This window comes from Cynoglossus semilaevis, chromosome 6 (assembly GCF_000523025.1).
Source record: "Cynoglossus semilaevis isolate Cse_v1.0 chromosome 6, Cse_v1.0, whole genome shotgun sequence".
NCBI lineage: Eukaryota > Metazoa > Chordata > Actinopteri > Pleuronectiformes > Cynoglossidae > Cynoglossus > Cynoglossus semilaevis.
The window spans coordinates 15,874,994-15,901,115 of NC_024312.1; the positions used below are offsets into that span (position 1 = coordinate 15,874,994).

A 26,122-nucleotide genomic window follows, 5' to 3' on the forward strand; every position below is an offset into this window, starting at 1 on the left:
AATTTCGAGCAGAGTTCGGGGTATTTCTGAAGCATTTACCCCTAAAATCAATCAATTTGTTCCTAAAAGTAATTTGTTGATAAACAGCCTTGGCTTACACCCACAGTAGGTCATACTTTAGTTTTCCCCTCATGCACTCATCTCAGGCTATGACTCATACATGCAGGTACAGATGAAGTGCAGTTAATATTTTCTTCATGCTGCTGAAACCCAGCTCTGCTTACCTTTCACTTGGCTCTCGTACTCCGCGATGATTTCCTTGTCCTTTTTGAACCTCGGCGTGGACATTTTATGTCTTGTCGTCTCCGCAGGTTGTTGTAAACTTTTTGTGAAAACTGTTTGTCAACAAGCGATACCCTACAACAGCCAACACATCCCGCACTAAGCGGTAGAAAACGAAAAGCGACGCCAAAAACGACTCATGGAAGCGACTCAACTCTGCAACAAGACCGTTTCTGAAGCCGAGGGGAACCGTTTAGTCCTTCATTGTTCCTCTTCCCTGAGGATCAGCAGTGGGAACACAGTGAGGCCAATGCGCAATCCTGCTCTAACCAATGAATCCACTCAACTCACTGAGCAACAGCTCTGCTGCTGCTACAACAGGGGAGAGGGGGTGAGTGTTGTAAGTTCTAGAGAACGTTTTCTTTTTTCCCAAAAAACGGCATCAACGCTGTTCTGCCTGAGTGTAGATTTCGTATGTTTCCTGCGTAGAATCCTCTCCCCTTTTCTCCAACTCACGCTAGCTGACTGCCAGTGACTGTCTGTCGCTCGACCGTCTCTCCTTCTCCCTCACTATCGCCACCAACAACTCCACTCCCAGCAGGATCACAGTAGAGACAGGGCAGTCCGACTGCTGCACGCACGCACGCACGAACATGCGCGCGAGCGTACACACAGAGTTAACCAGACCTAGACAGTAAGGTCACGTACATTTTCTTTTTACATCCACTGTCGTTGCAACACCGCACTAACTTTCATTCATTTAGCTCATGGTTGCAAAATTAAGGTACACAAACCACTGCTGGTACTCGTGCTCCCTCTATAGGTTTCTGGGGGAAAAATTCGAATTAAATTTAATATTTAGGATTTTTATTGTCATTAACAGTGTTACAAAACAAACAAAACAATAATAGCAATGACCTTTTTCACAGTGTCATCAAATGTTATTATATCATCAACACACAACAAAACACGAATGGAGTGAAATATGATAAAGTAGATTAAAATTATGCAAAGTGATCAAGAGGGTAATGAAAAGGGAGGGTAAGTTCACAAGTGATTGAAATAAATATGATTAAGCACCATCTTTATTTGTACAACTATCAGCTGTAGTGCTACTTTGTTGCATGTTGCAGCTTTGGCTGATTCATGGGCTAATTATCTAAGGGATTAAATAAATTATCATCTTCATAAACTGTACTTAGTTGGAGAATCGGCCTGGAAAAATTAACTGAAAACTTCACTACAGCGTCAAAGTAATGAAACAAATTCAGACGTGGCCCCTGGAAGGGAAGTATCTATTTAGTTTCATTATTGTAATTACATATTTTCTGGGGGCATTGCAAAATTCAATGTACAGTACTCTATTTTATTTGAAAAATGTTGGTCTTGTGGCCAATGATAGGTACTAAAGGCTGGTCCATACTGACATCTGCAGGAGAAAGTAAGCTCAGGGCAGTCATTTCCACAGACATGGCCACAACACTCCATCCTACTTTATTGCACATAAGGAAAGATACATGCAACACACCACTGAAATTTGCCATCTTTACCACAGAGGTGACTCATGCCACACAAACAACTACCATTTTCTACCAACTCACAATACAAAATAGATTCATGTACATTTTTTAAATAAAATTCAAAAACATTTTCTAGAATATAAATTTTTCCTCAAAAACCACAATACTAGGTTCATACAAACAGAGATAAAAAAACATAGTTTGAATACTGCAGAGAATTTAAAAATCAAAGACAGCTCATTTATCGTGATCTTTAAATGCCCAGTCACAAATGTAAACATTTAAATAAATATAAAGTAATGCATTTCTGTCAGCTTTGAAATATTACCACATATAAAACTGAATAATATCCTGAACAGTTATTACACTGTACATCACATATCAGTAGTACATCACATTTCTCTGTAACAAAGAAACTAATCAACCATTAAGTGTTTTCTTAAAAAGAATATTTGTTTTCAGTTCTACTTTCAGATATTTTTGAAGAAAGTTTCCTCAATGACCTCCGTAAACCTCTCTTTCATCTGTTGCCTAAATGTGGCGTACCACTCTAACAGCCTCCTCCTCCTGTTCATTTTCTGCTCCTGGTTCATGGTCTTCTCTCTCTCTAGGATGGCGGGCAGTTCTTTCCAATCAGTAATGAAGATGAATGGTGCTCCTGCAGTTTTGAGCAGACGTAGTGGAGAGCTGGGCCCAGATGCACACATTCCAGGTGTCATCACATCTTCCACAACAGGCACTGAGCCATAAGAGCAGGCTTCATAGATACGGTAGCACTCTGTATTGATTCCAGCGGGGCAGAGAGTGAGCTCACTCTGGGCCAGAGCTGTCTGATAGCGTTTCAGACTGTCTGCTGTCTCCTGAGGAAGCCAGCTGAGGAAACATGATATATGAGGAATACACTAGATACAGTAGGTAATGTATTTTTTTTTGTCCTCTGCGACAATGGCATGTAACAAGTTTGGACTTCTTGTTTTAATTCAAAAGTTAAAATTACATTAAAATGAGGAGAGGCATTGGCATTAAATCCTCAAAAACTCTACTGAATCCGTCTTACAAACGTGATATGCGCAAAGACTAAAGTAAAAGACTAAAATATGTAAATGAATTAGCTGATGTAGCTTATGCTTGTGTAAGGCTCAAATGAATTTGGATTTTTTGTTGTTGTTGATTATTTGTCTTTATCTTATTTCTCTGGTGCAGCCCAGCAAAACATATATTTAACAACACATGAACTTAAATTCTTTTCTAGTATCTCAGGGTCTTGATGCATATTCCCTCTCATTGTATTGTGTACAAGTACATTTCTTAATCTACACCATTTATTTTCTTAATTAAATTAGAGATGGATTTAACAAAAGGGCTTCAGAGTGGTGACTTACTTCTCTCTGGCACTGGTGATACACTCCTTTTCCAGGCCTGACTGTTGTAGAACCTGCATCAGCGTTTCTCTGGATGAATTTTTGTACACAGTCCCTAGGAAATTACAGAGGTATGGTCTGCTGGAGGTAATCAGTTGTGCATTAGGTCTGATCATAGGGAACTGCCTGTACCTGCACAAAGAAAACCAAAAGAACATACTGTATCAACAAGGTAAAATCGACACAATTAATGTGTTAATGCTTGTCATCAATTAGGCCTACACATTCCAAAACACATGAAACAACTACAATGTGACTTACGTAGCAACACCGAGAGGCCACTGGAAGACATCTTTGTCATTTACCCAGGGGCTGTCATAGACTACAAAAAGAAGATCCACAAATCCACCATTTCTCTTCAGGTATGGGCCAATCCAGTCATTGTTGCAATGCTCATTGCCAAGCAGGACCACAGCTACATGTGATACAGTACGGGATTGCACCAGAGCTTGAACATGCTCCAACCAGCGTGTGGAGTAAGAGACTTTTTGCTGTTCGCGGCCATTCAGAACCACAACAAGACTGTTCATATCCAGTGGGACATGACCTTGGACAACTGCTGGACCTGTGTAGAAACTATTAACAAGACAACATACGTCTACTTTTATTACAGGTTTTTAATTTGAGTGGTCTGTGTAGTTGACTAGATTAATACATATCTGAATTTGGCAAAGTTTGTTAACAAACTACATTGATGATTTATTACCTGAAATCGACTTTTCCTGACTGTAGCTCTCCCTCTCTCCATTGTGCTACTTTGTCAGTGGGGTTAAGAGGTCCTTCTAAAATATGTTCCCAAAGATAAAGCCCTGAGAAAGATGGGAAAATCGTATTGAATTATAAGGGGAAAAGTTCAAACATTTTTCGTTAAGATACACAAATACACACTAATTATTCATGTTTTAGTCACTTTTAAATGCAAGTGTTTTTGCTGAGCGACTGGAGCAAAGTGAAGTATTCAGGAGAATACAAAACAGGCAAGGTGATTGTGAAACAATTTTAAACCTCTTTAAATATAATTATTAAATGTTGCTTAATGTATTTTTATTGCTGTTAATATGCTAAATACCTTTGATATGATCATAGGTTACCTTCAAACAATTCGGTTATTTCTTTTGTAATTAGGGGAATATGTTGATAAAAATGTTCAATATAAAGTAACAGAATTTTGATCTATCTAAAATTATTGTGCAATAACGTAAATAAAACCTACCTATGGCGGCCTTTCCCCAGACCTGGACCTTGTATCTTTTGGGTTTATTCCTATCGATTCGATGTAGATGTTTTTTAAAGGCCTCTCTCTTCTTGTTCAGGGCAGAGTTGTACTCCACCTCTTCATCCTCCCACGGATTCCACGCATCAGCTAATGGGGCGACTGCACCACTGTCCCTGGCAACACCTGCAACCACAATACATTACTGCTACCAAGTACTGAAGTAATTAGTATTTATTTATATGTCGGTGAGAAAATGTACCCGCTGGTGACTCTTTCTTTGTCACCCTGTGAACGCGTGAAATTACTTTATTACTAAAGAAGACATTATACGCTGCATATAGTGAAAATAACACATAAGCAAAAATTATAAAAAGGAATAGTTTTCTTTTTGGTATTTTCATTGTTCTTTTCCCCCTTTCATTCTCATGTCACCATTGTGTAGTTCGTCTTCGTTTTTGTGGTTACACTTGTTTACATCGCCAGGACCAGTGGATGCAGCTGACTTAAATAAATGCCAGTACACAATTTAAATTGAATCAAATTATATGTTAAACATATATCATTTTGGTTTATAAAACAGATTATATTGTGATGTACACCAATTTTTCTGTGTTTTATATTATTTAAACAATATATTGAGAGATATATTTATTTGATAAATCAATGGCAAACTACGGGGCACGTTGTTCAGGCCTCGCTGAAAGCGGAACATTATGAGAGCGGAGCTTGTTGTTTCCAGTAAGACAGGTCGGAGTGGGACACATTACTTCCGTGTACACAAGGTCGTGTCTCCCGACTGTGGGGTAAAAAGCTTTTATTTTACACAAAAAAATATGTCTGCAGTCATTCGTGCCCTCGTGACCCTGTTCTTACAGGCACCAAAACATGCAGTTAAAAGTCTGGGTTTTGTTGGATCAAATGAGCTGGGGGTTGCCGCTGGTAAGTACGAATGTAGATTGGTCTGAATTAACCTCATCCTGAAATAGTGATCTGTATGGCTATAGAACATTATAAACGGAATCCATATACTGTATATACAGTATATATATATAGATAGATAGTATTTTATTACTGGACAGTAACACTTTTAAAAAGATACCACAAATGTGAACGTTACAATTGTGTTGCAAGTTAAAGAAAAAAATGAGTAGTTATAGTTATAAAAAAAAATTAGGGTAGATCGTTATGATGTGGTAGTTAGTGCAGTCGTCTAATTCAAAGACGACTGCACTAACTACCACATCATAACGATCTATCCACAATTATTTTCCGAATTAGATTGAATGTATGTCAGTCCTTATTTCTGATTATGGATCTTAAAAAACTAGAGTCACAACTTGGTAAGTGTAATAATATGGAAGAAAAGAGGTCCATCCATCCATTATCCGTTAACAAGTCAAAGGGGCAGCAGTCTCCATGACCGCTACCCAAATCACACTGCACCATACCAACCCCCCTGAATCTTCCTGTGGGTGGACTGGGTGGTGAGTCCACTGGAAGGTACCAGCTGCCCTAACCTGGATTCGAACTTGCCCAGGAGGTGAACCCTGGGGTTCCACACCAATGACAGAGACATTGCCTCTGGGCCAAAGTGCCACAAACAAAAGAGGTGTTAGTTATAAAACTGAATTACAAACACTCCAATACAATTGTTATAAATCTGTATAAATGCATCTCTAATGTATTTTGCATCCTGTGTCTTAATTTCAGCTCCAGCAGGGGTCCGGCTAGCCCATTCAGATGCCAGACTTTTCTGACTACCGCCGACAGAATGTTTTGGATTCTAATAAGTCATCCCAGGACAGCAATGAGGGCAGACGGGCATTTTCCTACCTTGTTACTGGTGCAACCACTGTGATCGGTGTCTACTCAGCCAAGACAGTAAAAACAAACAAAAAACTGGGTAGTCACCCAGTTCATCTCATGAGTGCATCAGCCGATGTCCTGGCCTTATCCAAGATTGAGATCAAGCTGAGTGACATCCCACAAGGCAAAAACATGACCTTTAAGTGGAGAGGAAAGCCCCTGTTTGTTCGACATCACACAGAAAAGGAAATTGCCACAGAAGCAGATGTAAATATTGCAGAGCTGCACGACCCCCAGCATGATAAAGATAGAGTGATTAACCCAAGCTGGGTCATTGTCCTCGGTGTGTGCACTCATTTGGGCTGTGTTCCCATTGCCAATGCCGGGGAATATGGTGGTTACTACTGTCCTTGCCATGGCTCCCACTATGATGCCTCAGGTAGAATAAGAAAGGGACCTGCTCCTCTGAACTTGGAGGTTCCCTACTATGAATTTCCAGATGATGATACGGTTGTGGTTGGATAAATGCTGGCACTCTGTCAGATTCCCCTTTGTAATTTGTATGTACAGATCACATTGGGGGCATCAAAATGTATATTTAAAATAAAATTCCAACAGATTTCTGGCCAGATTTTTTTTTCATGTAATGTGACAATGAAATGCATTTATTTAACACTTATCTTAGTCCCACCATCTTACAGCCCTAGTATTTTACTGATACATTTTTATACAGAGAACAATAGACACAAATGTACCAAATTATTACATTTTCCATTTAATTTGTGGCAATTTGATGTAATTGGCATGCATTATACACATGTATGTGTACTTTATCCCTCCCTAAATTGTATCTAGTAACCATATGTACATAAAATCAATAATACAAATTATACATATTTACTGCTTTACATGATAACCACTTTTTAACTTAGTACCCTTGTTTAAGGTCAGACTGCTGTCATTTAAAAAAAGTGAACCTTAGGTCTTACATGGGTCAACATTTTTATAATATGGCTGGATAAAGAATGAAGTCCATACCAATCCAGGATGCTCTCAATACCTCGTAGGAAGGCAGAACAGTTTCTCAGATCCAATGGTCCAGTGATCTGCATGTTAAATGGCCAGTGTAGAGCAGAGCTGATGAGCAGCAGAATGCACAAGGCCCACCACCATGTTCACCTCCTGACAACCAGGACGCCAGAGCTGCTAAAGGCCATTCCCATTAGAATGGCGAACAGTGACAGACGCTCTGTGTTGGAGTTTGGTGCTGCAACTATTACATTAGACTAGTCATATTTAAAATAAATAAATAAAAGGCCATTATTCATCCCATAATGTGAGTCTTTGCAAGGCTGCCATAGGAGGCCCTAGTATGTATGTGGTTCCACTGGGGCCCGAACCCAGGACCATAAGCAGATGTGCAAGTAGGCCTGTGATGATAACACATTTTGCTGCACAATATATAGTTTTTTTTTCTCCAGCAGTGCCCATGGACTCAATTCCAAGCACAGTTTGGAATTAATAATTGCACAGTGGAGGGAAATCACATTTTTAGCAAAAGGGAACCATTTGTAAAAAAATGTTCCTGTATTATAATTTTATCTTAAATAAAATTATTACAACTTTGCAGCACTGTTGTTGATTCCATATCAGACATGACCCACTGCTGTTTTTTCCAGTCGGTGTCCATACAAGCTCAACAAGTCAATTTGCTATTTATGTAGATTTGGTTTGATTCAAGTCTATATAGTGTATTACAGCAAAGATAAGTGGAAGGCTAATGGAAGTCAAAAGGTCTATGACATTAAGTCTATGGTTCTTAAACTTGTTTACTATCAGCTTTAGTAAAACTTCTTGACTAGCTCTATAGAAAAACGGCATTGTCAGAGCAGCGGCATGTAGAAAATGGATATTAAATTACACTCACAGTAAAAAAAACAAAACAAACCAAAACACATCAACTTGTTTAAGTGGTTGTAAACCTTTGAAAAAGATTATAGGACAAGGTCTAACCAGACAGGCCTCTTCTTTTAATTAATTTACCTTGATAAGATAACCCAGACTTGTGCTAACAAGGTTAGCTTTTCTCCAGGGCAGTAATTCCACAGCAAATTCTCAAGTCCACATTATTTCCAAAAGGCTCACCTTCCAGCACATCCACCTTAATCCACATAATGTACCTGAGCCTGGAGTTCTTTGGTAACATACCCCAACAGAGCAGAGGTTACCTGCTGCTTCAGGGCAGCATTACCCATCACCAAAGCTGAAAGCTGGACCAAATCTATCCACTGGATATCTCCCAGGACAACCATGACATCTTCATAAAGCTTCTGTTGCTGCTGAGGGCTGAGCTCCATTAGGATTTGAGGCAGTGGTTTAAACTGACCACTGGTCAGCCAGCAGCCCAAAAGTCCTCCAACAGCCCCGCCTGGGGGAAGACGGTTACAATGTTAGGAAATGACATAACATTTGATTACTTCATTAGTCCCATGACCATTGGACTATTTTGATAAAGGCAAACAAGTATAAATAGTATTGGCTAGCTAACTATACAAGTCTTCATGACCAAGTAAGTTGGGGGAGCTGTGGTTAATTTTTTGAATGCCCACTTACCTACTGCGATGCCCAGAGGCCCACCAAACACACCCCCTGCAAAGGCCAGTCCTCCAGCGGCTGCTGCCCCCTTCCCCGAGTTTTTAACAGTAGTCTGGATTTGCTGATTGGCAGATAACTCGCAACACAGTTTCATGACATCGTTAATCCGTTGACTCATGCTAAACAAAAGATTAGAAGAAATTAGAAGATTAAAAGAAGAAAACAGTTTAAGGGACAGAAAATCTGTATAAGACAAATCAGTGTATTATTTCCCAAATAATGTATCAGTTATAAGCAAATGAATAGTAAAACTACAGTCTAACATTGTTATAATGATAGATAGAAAAATACGTTAATATTATTAATTAACACCAACTTTGTTTTTTTTAATGTCACAAAAATAAATATTGTATTTATAGGCGATTGCATCAGAAGCTAGGTATAAGCAAAACGCAAGTAAAAGTGATGTTAGCATAAAGTAACCGCTTCTTAAATTAACAACATCCACGTAAATGACACGACAGTGTAAACACCACACATTACCTTCTTGTGGATTCTAAATCGTGTCTTTCGCAGCTTGTTTTTGGGTTATCAGGCTTATTATTACTCTCTGTCAGACAGTTACTATTTCGTTTGGCTTGTCAACATTCCGGTGACTACTGAATGGACACATGACTCAGGACGCAATGGTTTTTGGGAAATTGTTACATTCAGGGAGAGAGGATTTTTTCGAATATGACATTTTCTATTCGACAGAGCAACGGGTCCATATACGTAAACCACATGGTTTTCTAAATTAATGAGAAAGCCATCATGTTTGTCCACAGTACCGTAATATGTATACATATTTTCCTATTTTACAGTTTGATTATAAACCGTATTCCTACAGCACTTAAAGGCAACACTAACAACCAATCAGATTCAGATTAGAAGTGGACCTGACACCACTACAGTACTTGTGATTCCAAGGTAGCCTGCGTTTGTCATATACGATGTTTGTCTTGAGTTGACAAATCAACTCAAGACAAATACTCAGTGTTATTAGCTAAATATTTAGTATTATTTGCTATTTTTCCGTGCGTCATTACCATCTATACCTGCTCTTTTGGTGCAATTATAAACAGAGTCACCAGGTTACAATAAGGTGAATAAGGTGAATGGCAAAACTGTTTTTTTTTTTTTTTTTTTTTTTTTTGTTTTTTGTATTTTTACCGGGCTAGTTTGTTGTTTACCGCATCTACCGTACAGTGCGTCATTTGTTTACATACGTAAAGCTAGCAGCCCTCTACTTTTACCCATGGTGCACCGGGTGAGAGATAAGCAATTTCGTCAAGTTTATGTTATAGGACTAAAAACCGGACACTCCTCTAGCTCATCTTCAAAATAATACTGCAAAACGTTAAGCGCTGTCATAGCTGTTTCCCCGCAATTTACATAGGTTACTTAATTTACTTTAACGTAAACTAATAGATGTACTTGCTATACACTAAGTTATTTTACAAATGTGCTGCGTTTATAGTTAAACAGGTTAATATACCATAGGTGTCAAAAACACAAGTAAAAGCAGTAAAACCCAACAAAAATATTGGGCATAATAATGCACAATGGTCCTGTGCATTATTATTGTTGCAAAAACAACAAAAATACCGATAAATATATAGAACGACAGATAAGTAGTTACAATTATAGTGTTTTTCTGGGGCTTCACTAAGGCTGAGAAAGAGTATGCCTACTTGTAGACTCTCTTTGGTCACAAAGTGTTCTCGACTGCTATCTTGATTCATTTAATTTACATTGTTTTATACATTTATAGTAATAAAGACTATCAGCTCTTGTTTTGAAGTAATCCTCACCGGAAGTCGACTTGTATTTTCTGGTGACCTGCTGTGCGAGTAGAGGTATATGGCGCAGCGAAAGTGACGAGGAATATTCTGCAAATTTGGATTATTACCAACGTGGATGTTTTTCGGGGATCATGCAAATACCCTGAAATGAGCGTGTGAGATGATATCACTTCCGAAAGTGTGGATAATAATCACTGGCCCATTGATGACCACGAGCAGTAGGGGTCGCAGGAATAGCTGCTGCTGTTGCATTCATAAACACTTGTTTAGGACTCACAACCACCCCTGAGCTTTGCCTGGGGTGACTAACTCAACACACACGTGTGGGTTAACAATGGCTGCAAGTGGTCAGTTGAACATAGATGATCTGGCTGGAGTGGTCAGGCTGCGAGAGGAACATAAGAAGGTAACAGTTGACACGCAACATTGAGCTGCCTAAATCTCACGTCCTCTTATTACAACACACGTACACGCAGCTCGTGTCCACGCGGCGATCAAAGGATCAAAAAAACTTACTTTGTGCAAGTGCTTTTTAAATAACAATCGACCTCCGTGTTTGTGCAGTATAACTGCCACAGGCTGCTGCGCTTTTTTTAAACACTGTTCTATGTTCGAGAAGCTTCCTCAATCACATGCTCAAGGTTTTGCCTAAGAGTTTCCCGAAGGCGGAGGGCACATGCCAGTTATTTGTAACTTATTTTATTGATGTTTGTTTTTGACCCAAAGGGGACAAGGGTACAGACTTAACGGCATTACGACCTAGCTAGGAGGTTAACCAACACACACAAAAAATTCATGACATCAACTCGTATTCTTCCCTTTAAATCTCTTTTCTGAACAAGCAAAACACAATGCTATACTATTAAAGAATCATAACAACTTAGTTGCGTTCTTTAAGTTTTTTCTTCTTCAAAGTTTTACTTTCGAATTGCACCCCACCCCGTCACTTCCTGTAATTCATTCTTCATTGGTCATTCTAGTTGACCAATCAAATGGTTTGATATTGAGCGTGTACGTATATTGGGGCTGAAATTAACCAGTGTTCATCTCTCCAGTTAATTTATTTATTTGGAAATAAATGATTAAAGGTTGGTCTAAATATTAAAACAGTCAAACAGGGATACGGGATGTTGCATATATATATCAGAGATTCTTTAGAAATGCAGTCAGCAGTCATCTCTACATTTAAATTAACATTTCTTACAATTATTTATCCTTAAAACAGGTGGTGAAAGACTGTGAAAGTCGAATATCAACCTGGTAAGTTCTGTGTCCTTTTTTTGGTAACCTGATACGGTGATTGTTTTATATCTGAGTACTTAAAAATAAATGAATTCCTTTTAGTTTAAAATAAATTTAATGCTTTCTATCCTCTTGTTTACCTGTTATTGTTTTTTCTTTGGAAAAGTGTGATTTGCCGTGGAAGTTTCTGGCTTGGACTCTGAGGCATTTGTTTTAATCATGCCCTGCACACTGATACATTAGTTTACAGTAATGAAAAGCCAGCTTGACCAAAGGCCATTATTTCCCTCTGAGAACGAAAACATCTCATTAAAGTCACTGGCACTTTGTTAGAACTCTCCTCAGGTTTAGATTGGGACAGAGTAATGGTGGTGGGAGTTACAGTATGTGATACAGTCATAAAATGTATATACAGTAGAGACCTGTGTTGTCACAGTAGTGTTATTTACATCTTTGTTTGAAATAGGTTCTTCCCTACCCTGTTAAGGGCTGTGTGGCAGGGAACCAATAACACTGTTAGAGAAACTAGACGGAAGCTGGTCATAATCAAACTGATTGGTTACACCGGCAATGATGGTCAATGTGCAAAGATCTCATTTACAGTTTATGAACCAAGTCCAGTTACCTTAATGGTCAACATGTATCGTCTTCACAGTAGCACCGTTCACCTCAGTAGCAACAGAGAAAAATGGGATACTAATAAAATCTCAGACTTTTGCTTAATTGTTTTCTGCCTTATTTCCCAAACACCAACCAATATTTACACTGCATGTGAGGAAGAAGGCTCTAAATAAGATCTGTTGTTATGGTCTTTACATAATTGTACCAATGCAGATCAGAAATAGAACAGCACCTTTAATAATTTATTTGGGAAAAAAAACCTTGTGAAAAAATATTGGCTTTTAATCATCAATGTGATATTTTTAGTCAATGTCCATATAAATAAATCGTCATATTGTTATATAATTTCAAACACTTCTTCATTCACTAACTGCTCTCACAAAAGTATTTAACTATATTTTAACATATACATTTAACATTCATTATACATTTAGATACAGAGCAGTGATATTCTGTCCTCTGTTTTTTGTTAGCCTTTCTAGCCACTTCCTCTCATGTGACTGATTAAAACATGTGGCTCACACTATCTCTTCCCTCTTCCCCAATCTGTCCAAAATAGAATTCTGAAAAGATAAGATGATCAAATAAAAGCCATCAACAGTCATTAGTAAAAAGAGACTTTGTGTCTTTGTAAATCCCTGACTCTGCAGGAAGAAACTGTCCGATGATTATGAAGCTCTCAATGAACGTCTCGAAACGCTGCCCGATCAACTGTCCTATGATGTCATGGTGAGTGAAAACCTTGTTCAAATCTACTTTTACATGTACTCTTTTTGCTGCATATTTAGGCTAATCTGACAACTAGATTTTTTCAAAGCAAACTAAAAAGTGGTGGTTGTTCACCTTCCTGTCAGACAAAACACTAGACTTTGTGGAAATGTAATTAAACTTTCAGATTTTTCACTTGGAAATCAAGAACTGCTTCTTGTAGAGAGAGACAGTTAGTTGTGGAATCAATGTCAACACTGTGGGACACCCTTGTAAGCTTAGAATGTCAAAATGATCAAAATGTCCTTGTCTCATATAAAAAGCACTTTTGGATTCACACTTGGGTGTTTATTATTATTATTATTATTCCGCTATAATACTTTGTTTGGATTCTCTTTCCTCCCTCCCCTGTGCTCTATGTAACCAGGTGCCGTTTGGTCCTTTGGCCTTTATGCCTGGGAAGCTGGTGCACACTAATGAGCTCACAGTATTGCTCGGAGACAACTGGTTTGCTAAGTGCTCTGCCAAGCAGGCCCAGAAAATCATCGGACACCGGATGGAACGTGAGTTTGTTTTCAAAAAGATTCGTTTCCGCCCTCTTCAGTGTACTGTTTACCATGCAGTAATAACCTCATCCACTAGAGGGCGACGTTGCATCACACTTGAACAATAGGGCGACACACTGCCGTACCATAATTTATCACGCCAGCGTCGTAGGAACTTTTGTTGTTATCTGTGCCGTATAGTCTGTAACTGCAGCGCTGAAGGATTGCGTGCTCTCTGACATGCTCGGCGCACTTTATTTCACAGGTTTTTAAGGATCAAGGTACATTTACATCACTCCTCCACTGTGTTACTTTGCATTTATGCATCACTGCTCAACACTGTCAGTGCCTCTGTTGTAAATCTTGCATTCATCACTATCACCTCACGAGAGCCTTTGAGGGGTGAATAAATTCAGACATGCCATAAGTGTCAGGATTTATGGCCCCCCTTTTTTCAGATTTCCCCCTGCTGTTCATTTTAGGTTTTGGAAATATCAAGTTAAATGGGCACAAGTAACGATCTTTGATGTGAACATTATTAGGGTGTTAAGCGAAGCAGAAATGTGCTTCCACAGCCGTCTCGCCCCTCCTGCACCTCATCCTCCCCTCCACCTCCTATCTCCTGACCCTGCCACCCCGCTATTACAGAGCTAAGTGCTGTAATACAAACATAGCTAGCTGAAATGTGTCAGACAGCGGCTGAGTTGTCAGGCCTTCTGTGTTTGACCTTTCCTCACTTCCAGTTGATGCACTGACTGGAGGGGCTCCCGATTGCCATGGAAACACGGGCCCTCTGCTGCTATTAGTAAAAGGGCTTAATTGTTGTGAAGATTTAATGATCCGTAGTAGTATTCAGGGCAGAAGATATTATCAACTGTTTGTGTCATCATTTTTCATCTTTTCCTCTACTTGTTTAGGATTTTAACTCTTTTGCAGCTGGGCGTCATTGTTATGTTAAATCTTTTATTGAAAACCCTTTTCCGCTCACAGCCAGTTCTTGCACAATGGCTGTTGTCTACATTCCGCTCTCTACATGTATTTTAATGCTAATGCTGGTAATTTTTTTTTCTTTCCACAGATGTAAAGGGTGAACTTGATGCTCTCTCCAAAACCCTTAAGAACTTTGAAGCCAGAGTTGGGTTTGCAAAAGATTTGGAATCAATCTCAGCAGTACGTCGCTCTGCCGTTAGACATGTCACAGGACATTCTGTTTGACTTTTAAAGAGTATTCATGTATTTTGTATCGTTCTTTAGAATCAAGGGGACTATGTTGACATCAGGGAAGACATGAAATGCAGTGACACTCCCACCACCAAAGGTATTTTTTTCTCCATTGCAGGGTAATGCTGCACTGACTGATTAACTTTTCAGTCACCTTTTATTTTTATTTTTTTATTTTTTTTAACAGTAAGGCAAAGAATAGCTCATAAACCCAATTCCAAGCCTAAGCTGGATGCCATACTGGATGTAAAAGAGGAAGATGAGGAGATTGATGAAGACGATACAGCTGAAGGAAGCAGGAAAGGAATCCTGAGTGAGGAGGAGCTGTGGGCTAGACTGGATGAACTTGAGAAACTGGAGAAGCTTGAAGAAGAGCAGGACAGGTACTTAGAAGGAACTGGGTACTCTGATTCACTTTCTTTACAAAATACTAATTTTTGTGTTTTTTTTTTGTTTTTTTTTGCCATTTTCTTTTCTCCTTTAGATTATCTGATAATCCAGACATAAATGGCGAGGACACGTCATCCTCTTCCTCGGAGGAAGAAAAGGAAGGAGAAGCTGTAAATGGAGTGAGTCTGAAGCCAAGCTGGTCCTCAGTGCCTAATAGCATAGCACTGCCTGTCATTGACCGGAAAGAGGAGGAAGACGAGGAGAAGGAGGGCGACTGTTTGCCTACCATTTTTTTCTCTCACACTGTTGAACCTAAAAAGGTCAGAGACGAGAGGAAATAATTTGCTTGGTTTATTCTGCGGTTTGTTTCCTCTGACTTATTTTTTCTGTCTTCTGCTCCAGGTGAGGATTAACACGGGAAAAAACACAACTCTGAAGTTCAGCGAGCGGAAAGAACAGAAGGAACACATTAAGAGGAAAAAGAAAAACGGCCACACTAACGGACACTCGCATCACGAACTTCACAAAATCACCACACCAGCAGACATCTACAGGTACGTGCAGCACTGTTCATACTAAATGTGCCGACACAAGGAGACGTTGTCATGACAATAACTGACAACAAAAATGTGATTGCTTGGCCTTTTAGAATACGGAATTAAATAAAACACATTAGTATATAGTGCCATACATTTTCATAAGGCGTTCCTGAGAGAACGTCTGTAGCGTGGTGTCTCTCCGAGTTTTGACATTAGGCCAAAGTCGGCTAACCAAACAGCCAACTGTCTTGTGCTTTCAGATCATTTGTGGACGTGAGGAATGGGGAACCTGTTCCCAGGAAGTCCATTCTGAAATCCCGGAGCCGGGAGAACAGCGTGTGCAGCGACACGAGTGAGAGCAGCACGGCGGACTTTGAAGAGCGGCGCGTGATGGGACGCAGCTTTAGCCACGACGAGGCGACTTACAGTGACACCAGTGATGGCATCACGGAGGAGGACAGTCCTACAACCATACCACTGCACCCACCCAGTAGATTTGAGGTAAAAGCTGGGGGTGGGAAACAGAGAAATGAATCTACACTTAACAATTAATTAGCAATTTCACCAGGGGGTAACATACTACGGGCCAACAATCATTTGGAAAACTCAGGATGGAAATTGTTCTATTTTGGTGTATTTTATCCTGTTAGCATGGGAATCTGAAAGACATTATATTGAAAAAAATTGAGTCTCTTTAAACTAAGAAAATCTAAATGAAAATTAATTAAATGAAGTATGAATTATTTTGCTGCGACCTGGTACCAAATGACCCACGGACCAGTACCGGTCTGGGAACTGGGGGTTGAGGACCCTTGCTCTACAGAACAAAATTGAATTTGACGTTGAACAGTGTAACGTGCATTGTCTCTTTCTCTTGCAGGCCTTTTCAGGTACAGTGATAGAAAAGGACCCCATGCCCTCAGCCGTTCCTCACCTGACCATCGCTCCTCCGGCTCTGCCCACCATACCAGAGAGGAAACAAGAGGAGGTGGCCACCGATGTGGCTTTGCCTCAGCAGATCCCAAAGAAGGTGTCGAAGTTTAAAGCTGCCAGACTTCAGCAGAAGTGACCTACGAAGAAAATGTACAAATCATCATTAATTTCTTCTTTTGTTTCCTGTGGTAGACAAACTTGTTTTCTCTCTATACCAGTTTTAGTTTCAGTCCTCCGACACACACTTCTGTGTGTGAAGAGGTTGTTGGTAATAACTGAACCCGGTGATAAGGTTTCCATCATTCTGTTAGCTCTAAGTGACACGGTTCTCTTTACTCACCTGCTACTACATTAAGGGACATTTTGGACGCTGTTGACTCTCTGTCTCTGTCCTACAGTGACCTGTCTACTCAGTTCATCTGTGCTACTGTACACTGGTTTATGTAACTCTAGGCTGCGATAGGTTGACCTGCCTTGTGTTTCTCTCTTTCTTAAGCGATTATCATAAAGACATTTTATCGCCCGTTGACCTACCTAATGAATGTACGTAGTCCTTTGTAATGAGCTTTATGTAATGACGAAATATTCAAAAAGGACATAAAAAGTTTTCTCTACAAAATGTTTCTTCTCCCTTTTTAAAAAATAAACGTTATTTGTTCATTACAAGGAAACTGACTAGAGTTATAATTATAACAACCATATCATTTACAGAAGAAAAAAATACAGAAAAATATACAAAATGTTTCTGATAGTTCATCGGGCTGTCCAATTTTTATGAACATTCTTGTGTGAACAGCAGATCTGTGCAACAGGCTGCCCAACAGGAGGCACCAAGTATGTGGTTCCTCTAGGAATCGAACACACAACTCTATATAGTGTAGCATTTAGCATGGAAGGCATGCTAAATGCAGTAATGACTAAAACCCACCAACTCAGAATAAAAAGTCTGAGTTATACATTTGACATTTACCTGCTGTTATCTGTGAAGTCTTCTGTAAAGATAGAAGACTAAATAAATCAACATTAATGTTATCTGATTATTCAATGGCAGCTCCTAAATATAAAAGCAACACGTCGCAACAACCTACCAATATGTTGCCTTCTATCCATCTGCTGCTGCAGTTTACTTTTAATACATGTAACTTGTAACTTCCTTTGTTTAAGTAACGGTAACATTTAAGTAGGAATACATTTAAACCAAGGAGGGAGAGACTGAGATGTTGGTCCCTGACGTTGGCATCTGATCAAACTCAAAACCCATAGAGTGCGGCTGGCGACAGGAAGGAAGTTCAATTCACAGTTTACACAGTTTGTAACCAGTTTCCACGGCTCATGTGCAGGAAATGAATCCCCACTACAGCCTACAAACATATGCTGTGCTATGAAAGTGGATCTGTGATGGTGATGAGACATGGTTGTGGAAACATCTGGATAAGGTGAACTGTCGGAGCTCTGAGGCAGCAGCGCAGTAACACCTTTCACATGTACCGACACACATCAAAACCTTACAAACACCACAAATTACAATATTCTAGTTCGGCAACAACGTTTCACCTTGTGACGAAACGATGCACAGTAAAACGACTTTTTTTTCTTCGCGACTTCCTGTTTAAATTTGGTAAAAAAGAAAGTGCCGTTGGAAAGCAGTGGGAATACCCAAACATAGTTTTGAAGTGATAAACACATTCCAAGGTGTTGACTTGAAGGAAGTAAGTCAAAATTGAAAGTATCAAAGTGTCATCACAACAATGACAAAAAAGCAACGAACTATGTAAAGTTCAAACATAACACTGATAAGTGTGACTTATACAAGTTGTTGGCATCGGTGGAAAAGTAAATTCCCCTTCCTAACTTATACAGTGGTACACATTTACATTTTTTTATGCAGCAAAATTTGAAGTATTTTGATCAAACATTTTTAAAATAACATTTATGTTAATTATTGTCATTTAATTTTCTAGTGCTTTATCTATTTAAGGGTTTTATCTCTATTTAAGAGCTGTGAGGCAGTGATTCACTCTAACTTTTACTGCAATGCAGATTACAAATCAGCACATTTTGTGCATGAATAAAATAAAAAAATAAAAAAATGTTATTACATTAAATTCACCTGCTGCAATCTCCCCCACCACTAAATAAGTCCACGCCCCCCACTTTGGGAACCACTGCTGTAAAGAAGGAGCACTAACCACACTGCCACTGTTTGACCCCTTGACATTGCAGTTTAGTACAGTGATCATCAACTGGCGGATCGCAGGCCGGATACGGCTCGCCAAACCATCCAATCCAGCCTGTCCAGAAAAAAATCTGACAAATGCAGTTGATGAGCCCTGGTTTAGAACACCTGACCAGACCAGATCCAACAGGTTTAAACAAGACTCTGATATACAGTATAAACAGAAAGGAAATAATCTCTCTGTGCTCGATCTGATGCGAGGGTTGGATTTAAAGACAATGATCAGCCTTGTGAATCTTTCTTAAAGATCTTCAAGGCTTATATGTGAAAAACAAAACAGAACCTTGAGACTCACCACCGTGGATTAACATCACTCCCTGACACGTCTGCATTTCTTGTAAAAACTCACAATGAATCACTTAAAAACGTCACATAAAAACTTCCAGCACTGTGGACTGAGCCCCCACCTCAGTGGCTGTAAAGTGGAATTACAGGGCCCAGCCAGTGGACGGAGACCATCGCCACTCTTTTAGTTAAACGGTTGAAGTGCACTTCTCTGATAATAAGCTTTTCAGCAGGTCCTCAGGTGACTCTGCCCTCCCTCCCCCACATCCTCCTTCCTCCTTCATCAGGATTATTTCTCCAATATGAAAATCCAGGTAGCATGATACAGATTAGGCAGTGCTTAACATGCTGGTGTTATGTTGGTGACACAGATCAATGGACTTATGTAGGTTAAGCTGAGGAGGTATATACTGGAACACAGCAGAAGTACATTTCAGAGATATCTAACATAAAACTATGTTACAAGCTCAAACACACACAGGGTCTCCATTTCAGGGATTAAGACGGATTTTAAGAGTTATGTGATGAATGACTCAAGCAGGTTTTGTCGTCCAGACAGGTTCTTAGAGCGGGAGTTCAAATATTACCACGGAGGCTAGGATATCTGCTCCGCAGTACTTTGACAACACTATATAAAGAGTCAAAACGTCTGGTATTTAAACACAACTTACCTTCGCGGCACGTGAGGCGAACTTGTTTCTGTTCCTCAGCCAGGCCACTAATGAAATTCAGGTGGAAGTCACAGGTGAGAAAACGTGCAGCTGATCCCTGGTGTTGTCACAGCACTGCAACTTGAGACCCACTGGTTCAACCAATCCACTCAAAGCAAGTCAGAGTTCAGTTAATTGGATATCTGTATGTTGGCGACGCAGATAAAATTAGACAAAGAAAAAGAAAAGAAACTTTTTCTGCATATATTATATATTATATATACAAAAACTTCTCATATATTCTTTTTTTCCTTTGAAACTACAAGAACTCTGTTGATATTAATGCATATGTTCATAGGCTAACTTATTTTATTAGCTCATCTACAACTACATCCGAGTGTACAGTTAAAAGGCAGGGACTCCCAACCCCCGGCCGAGAGACCAGTACCGGTCTGTAGGTCATATGGTACCGTTCCACAGTGGGACACAGTGGGAAATGTATTTAATTGTTTTTATCCATATCCTTCATTTATTTCTTCATTTAAAGAAAGTCTGGCAATAGTTGAAAAATAATATGTTGTTCAGACTGATAAGAGAATAAAATGTTTTATTTTGAATGTTTACTGATTGTCATTGATCCTTCAACAATTGGCGTGTCTATAAAATGGTTGTGGACCGCTGCTGTAAGGCACAAGTGTGACCAGCGCTTCCACCAAAAATAAACATCAAAAGTTAGGTCAAAATGGTCGAGAACACACTTTTTTTTCTAACCCCTAATATTGAGTTTTTGACGTACTGAAGCTACTTCTCAGCTTTATCCTCCAACCTCTGTGTTTTACTACAGGAATGATGTTTTTTTTTTACTTACACTTCCTCTCCTCTATCCTTCACTCCCACATTCATACCAATTGAGGGTTTATTTAACCTTATTTACACTCGGCCTGTTTAAACACTGCGGGAATAAATGGAGAACCTGCAGAAAACCCATGCACACGTGGAGAGAACGTTTAACTCCATTCAGAACGGCCTCATGTAATTCAAGGTTTAAAGTGAACCACCATTCAGAGAAGAGGACTTAGTCCAACTGTTAGTGAAGGGTTTTGTTCACATGACTTCATTTGTTTGGTAGGTTTTTTTTTCTTTGATTTTTTTTCTTTTTACGAATCTATTAGTTTTATTCTTTTTGGTTTAACTGCAAAATATTCTAGAAAACGTAATGTTTTCTGGTCTGTGCGGCTGTCAAAATTCTCTCTTCTCTGATCTAAACTAACGTATTTTGTTTATAATTTTGTTAACACTTGTTTTTCATATTTTGTAGAAAAGGTAACCTCAGCTCTATATACTCACTTGTTTGTAAGATTTAAATATGACAAATTGATCAAGAAATAAATAATGATTCACAAAATTTAAAAATGTCATTTTATAATGTAATCAGACGCTGCTGTAGTGTTAGCATTGGCGACTGCTATCTATCCAGTGCCCCATCTCCTGACCACAATAACCTGGGTTGCGTCACAAAGAGCACCGGCTCCAAAACTGTGCCAAATTACTATGGCTACGGATGAGGCGACCTCCCCCACCCCCCTCCACGCACCCTCCCCCGGTCCCCCATCCCATGAAGCACAAAGCAAAACAGACGAGGCATTCCGTAATAACACTATTCCTACTATTTGTTAATGACCAACAAAATAAATACGTGTCTAGACAAAATGATAATAAACTGGGAGTGAATTAAACACTCGTTGAGCATTGAAATACAGTATATTGTCATTTATCTTATGAAAGTAGATAAAGCATGGTTAAAGCTAATATTAGAAGTTCTTAAATTGACGAATACAAATGGAGTAAATAAGGCTGTGTCCTTACCATAAATGTAAAAGAGAGAACCTGTTGCTGTGCTTATGTTTTTTTTTTGTGTGTTATTTTTGTTTTGTTTTTTAAATCTGAGCTGACTTCTGGCTATGGAAAGTATTATTTTTATTTTATTTTTTTACTTAAAAAAACAAAACTAAAACCGCCCTTCTTCACTTCTGTTAAAGACAACAGTAAAGGTCAAACAGGCAACACTTCTTAATAAATCCAGGTAAAACGTTAACGATGACCCATCGTCACACTGTCATCATCTCTTTTTTTTAAAGTCATCGTTATCAACAGTTTGAGTTCACTACACAGAATCCAACACACGGTTAATCGCACATCCATCAGTCTGCGTCTAAAGACCTGTCGTCTCGCGTTAAAGGACCGACTACGAAGACCACGACGCTGTAACAGCTAAGCTTCTAAGCAACACCCTCACACTGAAGCGGTCAGACCTAATACAACAGAATCCATCACAGACTCGCGACCTCAGAGGAGGGATTGATGATGCGTCCTGGAGACGCCAGTGCACATTTTACGCACGGTGCCAGTCTGTTACACTTGCACACCAGCGGCCAGATGAGGGAGACATACGGCTTCAGGACGTGTCGAAGTATCCCGAATCATTAAAAAAAATCATTATTACGTCTTTCCTCAAACTGGAAATACTACTGCGCACAGTGCGCAGCTGTCGCCTGGCGAATGCGTTTTGATTGTTTGCTTTTCAAAGAGGAATCGAAGAGGAGTTGAAGGCGAAATGTCGCTGTGACTGTGAGCGCTGGGCGTTCGTGATAAAGCGTGAGAAGAGGCACGGTCCGTCAGTCAGCAGTCACTCATCCAGTTCAACATCAACGTCCAAGTCCAGCTGTCACCGAGCCGAGTCTCCGACCACTGACCAGGTGAGGACCAGGCAGCGTCACTTCTTACATTTTTTTTTCTTTCCAAGTTAGCGGTGAAGAGAGTGAGTGAGACTTTAAGTTTCTAACGAGTCCGTGTTCACTGATAGACACGCATTTTCCCGGCGGCGTTTTGTTTTTCCTTTTCTTTTTTTAAGGTTAAAAAATGAACGATGTTACTTCAGAAAACGGAACGAATTTGATCCCGCTGTGTACTTTAAGGTGATAAACAAAAACATAGTCGATCCTTTTTTTAAGATGTAGTACCTACTAAAACACACACCTGTGTTATGTGAACAGTGAAGTGAAGATGTAGAATATACTGAACATCAATCGGTTTATGTCCATATATTATTAAAATAATAATAATAAAAAAATGAAGAGCAAAATGTCACACGATGACAATGAGCGTTCATCATAATCTGCCAGATGTCATGTAATGGCTTTAAATGGATTCTTCTTGATTTAAAGTGTTGTCAACGTGCAGGTTTTGAGGTCATGTTTTAGATACTGTTATCTTATTTAAATTGTCACCTGTACAGAGTGGAACAGCTACTTTCAAAGCCGCCCTCGCCCTTTGCTTCCCCTCCACCACCACCACCACCTTCCTCCTGTTTCCAAATGCTCTCCTTTGAAGCGATGATGCCCCATCTGTCATATGTGAGCAAAGAGAGACCATGCTCTGCTCTTCTCAATTACTGAATTCTCCTCATGCCAGCTCTGGTGGGACAGGAGGAGGAGCAGGTGGGTGGCAGTCAGTGCGATCAATCAACATGAAATATTCAGCTTTGAATATACACATCATTTACTGCTGCTGCTGCTGTTCTTGTTAGAAACACTCCAAAAAAGTGTGGAGAGGTCTGCCTTGAGTGCTGCCACGCTGCCATGTGACGCAGTTTCTGTCAAAAACAGGGGGCCAGTTTACTGTATGTCCGGATGGATGTCACCATCTTTTTAAATGTAAAAAATGTAATATCTAATTAGAAAGAGGAGGAGTGTATGAAATTATTATCTTCATAATTGAGAGAAAAATAGAAGGAGAGGGAAAGGGAGAGAGAGGGCGGGTGGTGGATGAAACTGTAGCCCATTAAATGTAGCGCCACGGCCGTTTTCTCATTATGCTGCAGTAAATTCATTCAGCTTACATGACAAAGCTCTGCTTGGCAACTTTCTCCCCTGATAGAAGCACTTGTTTGAACACGAGGCACATGATTTGAATATCTGTAATCCATGCTGAAATCAACAGGCCAGATGAACTTTTTGGCAGTCTCCTACCGCCACATTGAGCAGGATTTTCTTTTTTCCAAAAAATGCCTAAGCTATTTAGACTTAGGGCTTAAAATCACTTGAGAGTGAACAAAAACAAGTGAGGCAAACTTATTTGATTTGTCTTTTCCTGGGCGCACCACAAAAAAGCCTAGAATTCGGAGGAGAGCGTCTGAATCGTTGCAGTCGTTCAAACTCTTTAGGAAACTTTTAATCTCCAAAGTGCCTGCCTTGTGATAATAATATCGCCGTGATGTTGCCTCATGAAATTTGCCTGAGTACCGTGGCCTTAAGTATTAAGGCTATGAGGCAATACAGTGAAAAGCATAGCCCCCTCATATGAGAACACAACAGTGAATAATTAATAACCTTGCTCCCAATTCCAGGAAAACAATAGCATATTGTAGGAACACTGCACTAATTTAACGAGAGGAGAGAGCGAGGAAACAAAAAAAAAAAAAAAAAAAAAAAAAAACCAAAAAAAAAAAACACTTGACAACTTTAACCAAATGTGGAATGCATCACAACTGCTGTAAAGCATTTTTTGCATGAGTTCTGGTCTAGTTATTCTCAGAACACAGACGCTGCTCACTATCACTGTGCAACTGTGTTGTGCACACGCTGTATTGTTGCAGAGTGTATGATATTGTGGTATAATGTTGTTTGCCTTTGAGATTAATCAGAAGCCATTAAATACCCCTCTCTCACCTGCTGGCAGTATGTGAGGTGGAAGTGCACATGCAGGAAGCTATTTTCCACAGGCCTCCTCTCTTGGCTGTCAGCTCCCATTAAGGGGGAAGGTGTCATATCTGTAACACAGCTGAGTGCAGATGGCAGAGTGGAGGGGATGGCTCACCGATTTAAACAATGATTAATGAACAGAGATGGAAAACAAATTACATTGGACTATTGGAAGCAGGGAATTGTTTTTATGAAAATGTTAATTGTGTCTGCCAGGCTGATACCAGGAGTGGGGGAAGGGTGGAGTAAGGGCAAAGCAACGAGGCAACCGAGGGACTCCTGATAGTACATCTACTACTCCCCCGGCTCAGATTATTGGCATGTCTCAGCATGCAGTGTTTAATACTCTATCTTGGCTTTAAGACCTCTAATGTGCCATAATTTTCAAGGTTTGGATTTTTATGATGAACCCCATGAAGAATTGTCGCCCACCACTGCACCAATTAGCGTTATCTCTAATAATAAGTGGTTGTAAGTGACGAGAGAAGGCGCCCTGTTCTAGTTGTAATTATTGCAGGCGGGTGCAGCTGCACTACTTAGGGAGATGAAGATAATTATTTTTCTTTTTTTTTTTTTTCATTGCGGATTGATTATTTAAGAGCATCATACACTCATCAGAGTAATCAGGAGAGAGTGATTAGTGAAAATCCACAAAGCTAACAGCTGCCACATTAAACACTTGCCTCTGTTGCCAACACAGAGACATAGAGCCCTTCCACAGGACAGAGAACAACCAAAGCACTTCACCTTCAGCTCCAGGACCACGTGTGTTTGTGAGAAAGACACGGCTCACAGGACTCGCAGACAATTTCGAGTACACAGAGTAGCACCGGAAAGGGCATGTTGTGGAGCATCAAGGTCAGTCTCCAGTGTTTACATTCCTACATACAGGACTGGCTAATGGGGAGTGAAAGTTCGATGTGGCATTTTTTAAAAAAAAAGTTACATTGTAGTGAACGACTCTTCTGATAAGTCCGCTCTGAATCCACAGTGAAGACTGCGGGATAATTCCTGATTGAACGCCCAATCTAATACAATTAGAGATGTGTGTCACGGCAGTGTCCGGTGGTCATGTGGCGTTGCTTGCCACTGTGTAAGGCCTGCTAAACTGAGGGCTAATTCTCTTAGCCCAGATGTTGCTCGAGCACAGTCCTGGGATCCCACTGGGTTGATGAGCTCAATCAGTGAAATGATGAAAAGATGATTTTGTCCCTGTAATTACAGTGTGTAAACTACTTAGCTGGGATTGCAAAGGAAGTCATTTTCTAATTACGCTGGTACCCCGTTGTCTAATGGTAGATGTTTTGTTGTTTTAGAGAGTGTGGGGGGGGGTGAAGAGGGGCGGATAGAGAGAGTGAGAGAGAGAGA

The 26,122-nt window shown here is 39.8% G+C and overlaps 5 protein-coding genes across 5 annotated transcripts in view; 2 read left to right on the plus strand and 3 right to left on the minus strand.

Annotated features, from left to right (window-relative positions):
- The window catches only part of srgap1a (SLIT-ROBO Rho GTPase activating protein 1a), a 63,547-nt gene extending 62,545 nt beyond the window's left edge, over window positions 1-1,002 (minus strand). The window contains 1 exon segment of the mRNA XM_025056375.1: window positions 225-1,002. Coding sequence (XP_024912143.1) covers window positions 225-288 — 64 coding nt within the window. The 5' untranslated portion in view covers window positions 289-1,002.
- A 693-nt stretch (window positions 1,003-1,695) lies between these two features.
- rxylt1 (ribitol xylosyltransferase 1) lies at window positions 1,696-4,867 on the minus strand. The gene is made up of 6 exons (XM_008312375.3): window positions 4,639-4,867; window positions 4,377-4,562; window positions 3,870-3,972; window positions 3,425-3,739; window positions 3,125-3,295; window positions 1,696-2,615 (listed from the first exon to the last, which is right to left on the minus strand). Exons 1-6 carry the CDS (start codon window positions 4,778-4,780, stop codon window positions 2,213-2,215), a joined length of 1,320 nt encoding a protein of 439 aa, XP_008310597.1. The 5' UTR covers window positions 4,781-4,867; the 3' UTR covers window positions 1,696-2,212.
- A 217-nt stretch (window positions 4,868-5,084) lies between these two features.
- Window positions 5,085-6,805, plus strand: LOC103380415 (cytochrome b-c1 complex subunit Rieske, mitochondrial). The gene is given in 3 exon segments (XM_008312374.3): window positions 5,085-5,318; window positions 6,090-6,120; window positions 6,122-6,805. Coding segments are annotated over 3 exon segments (846 nt in total). The 5' UTR covers window positions 5,085-5,092; the 3' UTR covers window positions 6,711-6,805.
- A 132-nt stretch (window positions 6,806-6,937) lies between these two features.
- LOC103380414 (protein C19orf12 homolog) lies at window positions 6,938-9,922 on the minus strand. The gene is made up of 3 exons (XM_008312371.3): window positions 9,324-9,922; window positions 8,799-8,959; window positions 6,938-8,613 (listed from the first exon to the last, which is right to left on the minus strand). The coding sequence occupies exons 2-3, from the start codon at window positions 8,956-8,958 to the stop codon at window positions 8,348-8,350; spliced, it is 426 nt and encodes a 141-aa protein (XP_008310593.1). The 5' UTR covers window position 8,959; window positions 9,324-9,922; the 3' UTR covers window positions 6,938-8,347.
- Window positions 9,923-10,642: 720 nt separating this feature from the next.
- Window positions 10,643-17,489, plus strand: uri1 (URI1 prefoldin like chaperone). The gene is made up of 11 exons (XM_008312370.3): window positions 10,643-11,030; window positions 11,850-11,884; window positions 13,138-13,216; window positions 13,623-13,758; window positions 14,819-14,910; window positions 14,995-15,058; window positions 15,149-15,344; window positions 15,446-15,671; window positions 15,754-15,905; window positions 16,151-16,391; window positions 16,771-17,489. Exons 1-11 carry the CDS (start codon window positions 10,959-10,961, stop codon window positions 16,957-16,959), a joined length of 1,482 nt encoding a protein of 493 aa, XP_008310592.1. The 5' UTR covers window positions 10,643-10,958; the 3' UTR covers window positions 16,960-17,489.
- Window positions 17,490-26,122: the final 8,633 nt, after the last annotated feature.

What these genes read in the sequence shown, in the direction of transcription:
- rxylt1 (XM_008312375.3), bottom strand. Translation starts at nt 4,780, where the DNA reads ATGAAAATACCAAAAAGAAAACTATTCCTTTTTATAATTTTTGCTTAT. An exon ending in TGGCCTCTCGGTGTTGCTAC is followed by an intron (nt 3,296 to 3,424) that starts GTAAGTCACATT and finishes TTCTTTGTGCAG; the next exon opens with GTACAGGCAGTTCCCTATGA. An exon ending in ATCACCAGTGCCAGAGAGAA is followed by an intron (nt 2,616 to 3,124) that starts GTAAGTCACCAC and finishes ATGTTTCCTCAG; the next exon opens with CTGGCTTCCTCAGGAGACAG.
- uri1 (XM_008312370.3), top strand. Translation starts at nt 10,959, where the DNA reads ATGGCTGCAAGTGGTCAGTTGAACATAGATGATCTGGCTGGAGTGGTC. An exon ending in TGCGAGAGGAACATAAGAAG is followed by an intron (nt 11,031 to 11,849) that starts GTAACAGTTGAC and finishes TCCTTAAAACAG; the next exon opens with GTGGTGAAAGACTGTGAAAG. An exon ending in ACACTGTTGAACCTAAAAAG is followed by an intron (nt 15,672 to 15,753) that starts GTCAGAGACGAG and finishes CTTCTGCTCCAG; the next exon opens with GTGAGGATTAACACGGGAAA.
- LOC103380414 (XM_008312371.3), bottom strand. Translation starts at nt 8,958, where the DNA reads ATGAGTCAACGGATTAACGATGTCATGAAACTGTGTTGCGAGTTATCT. An exon ending in GCCTCTGGGCATCGCAGTAG is followed by an intron (nt 8,614 to 8,798) that starts GTAAGTGGGCAT and finishes GTCTTCCCCCAG; the next exon opens with GCGGGGCTGTTGGAGGACTT.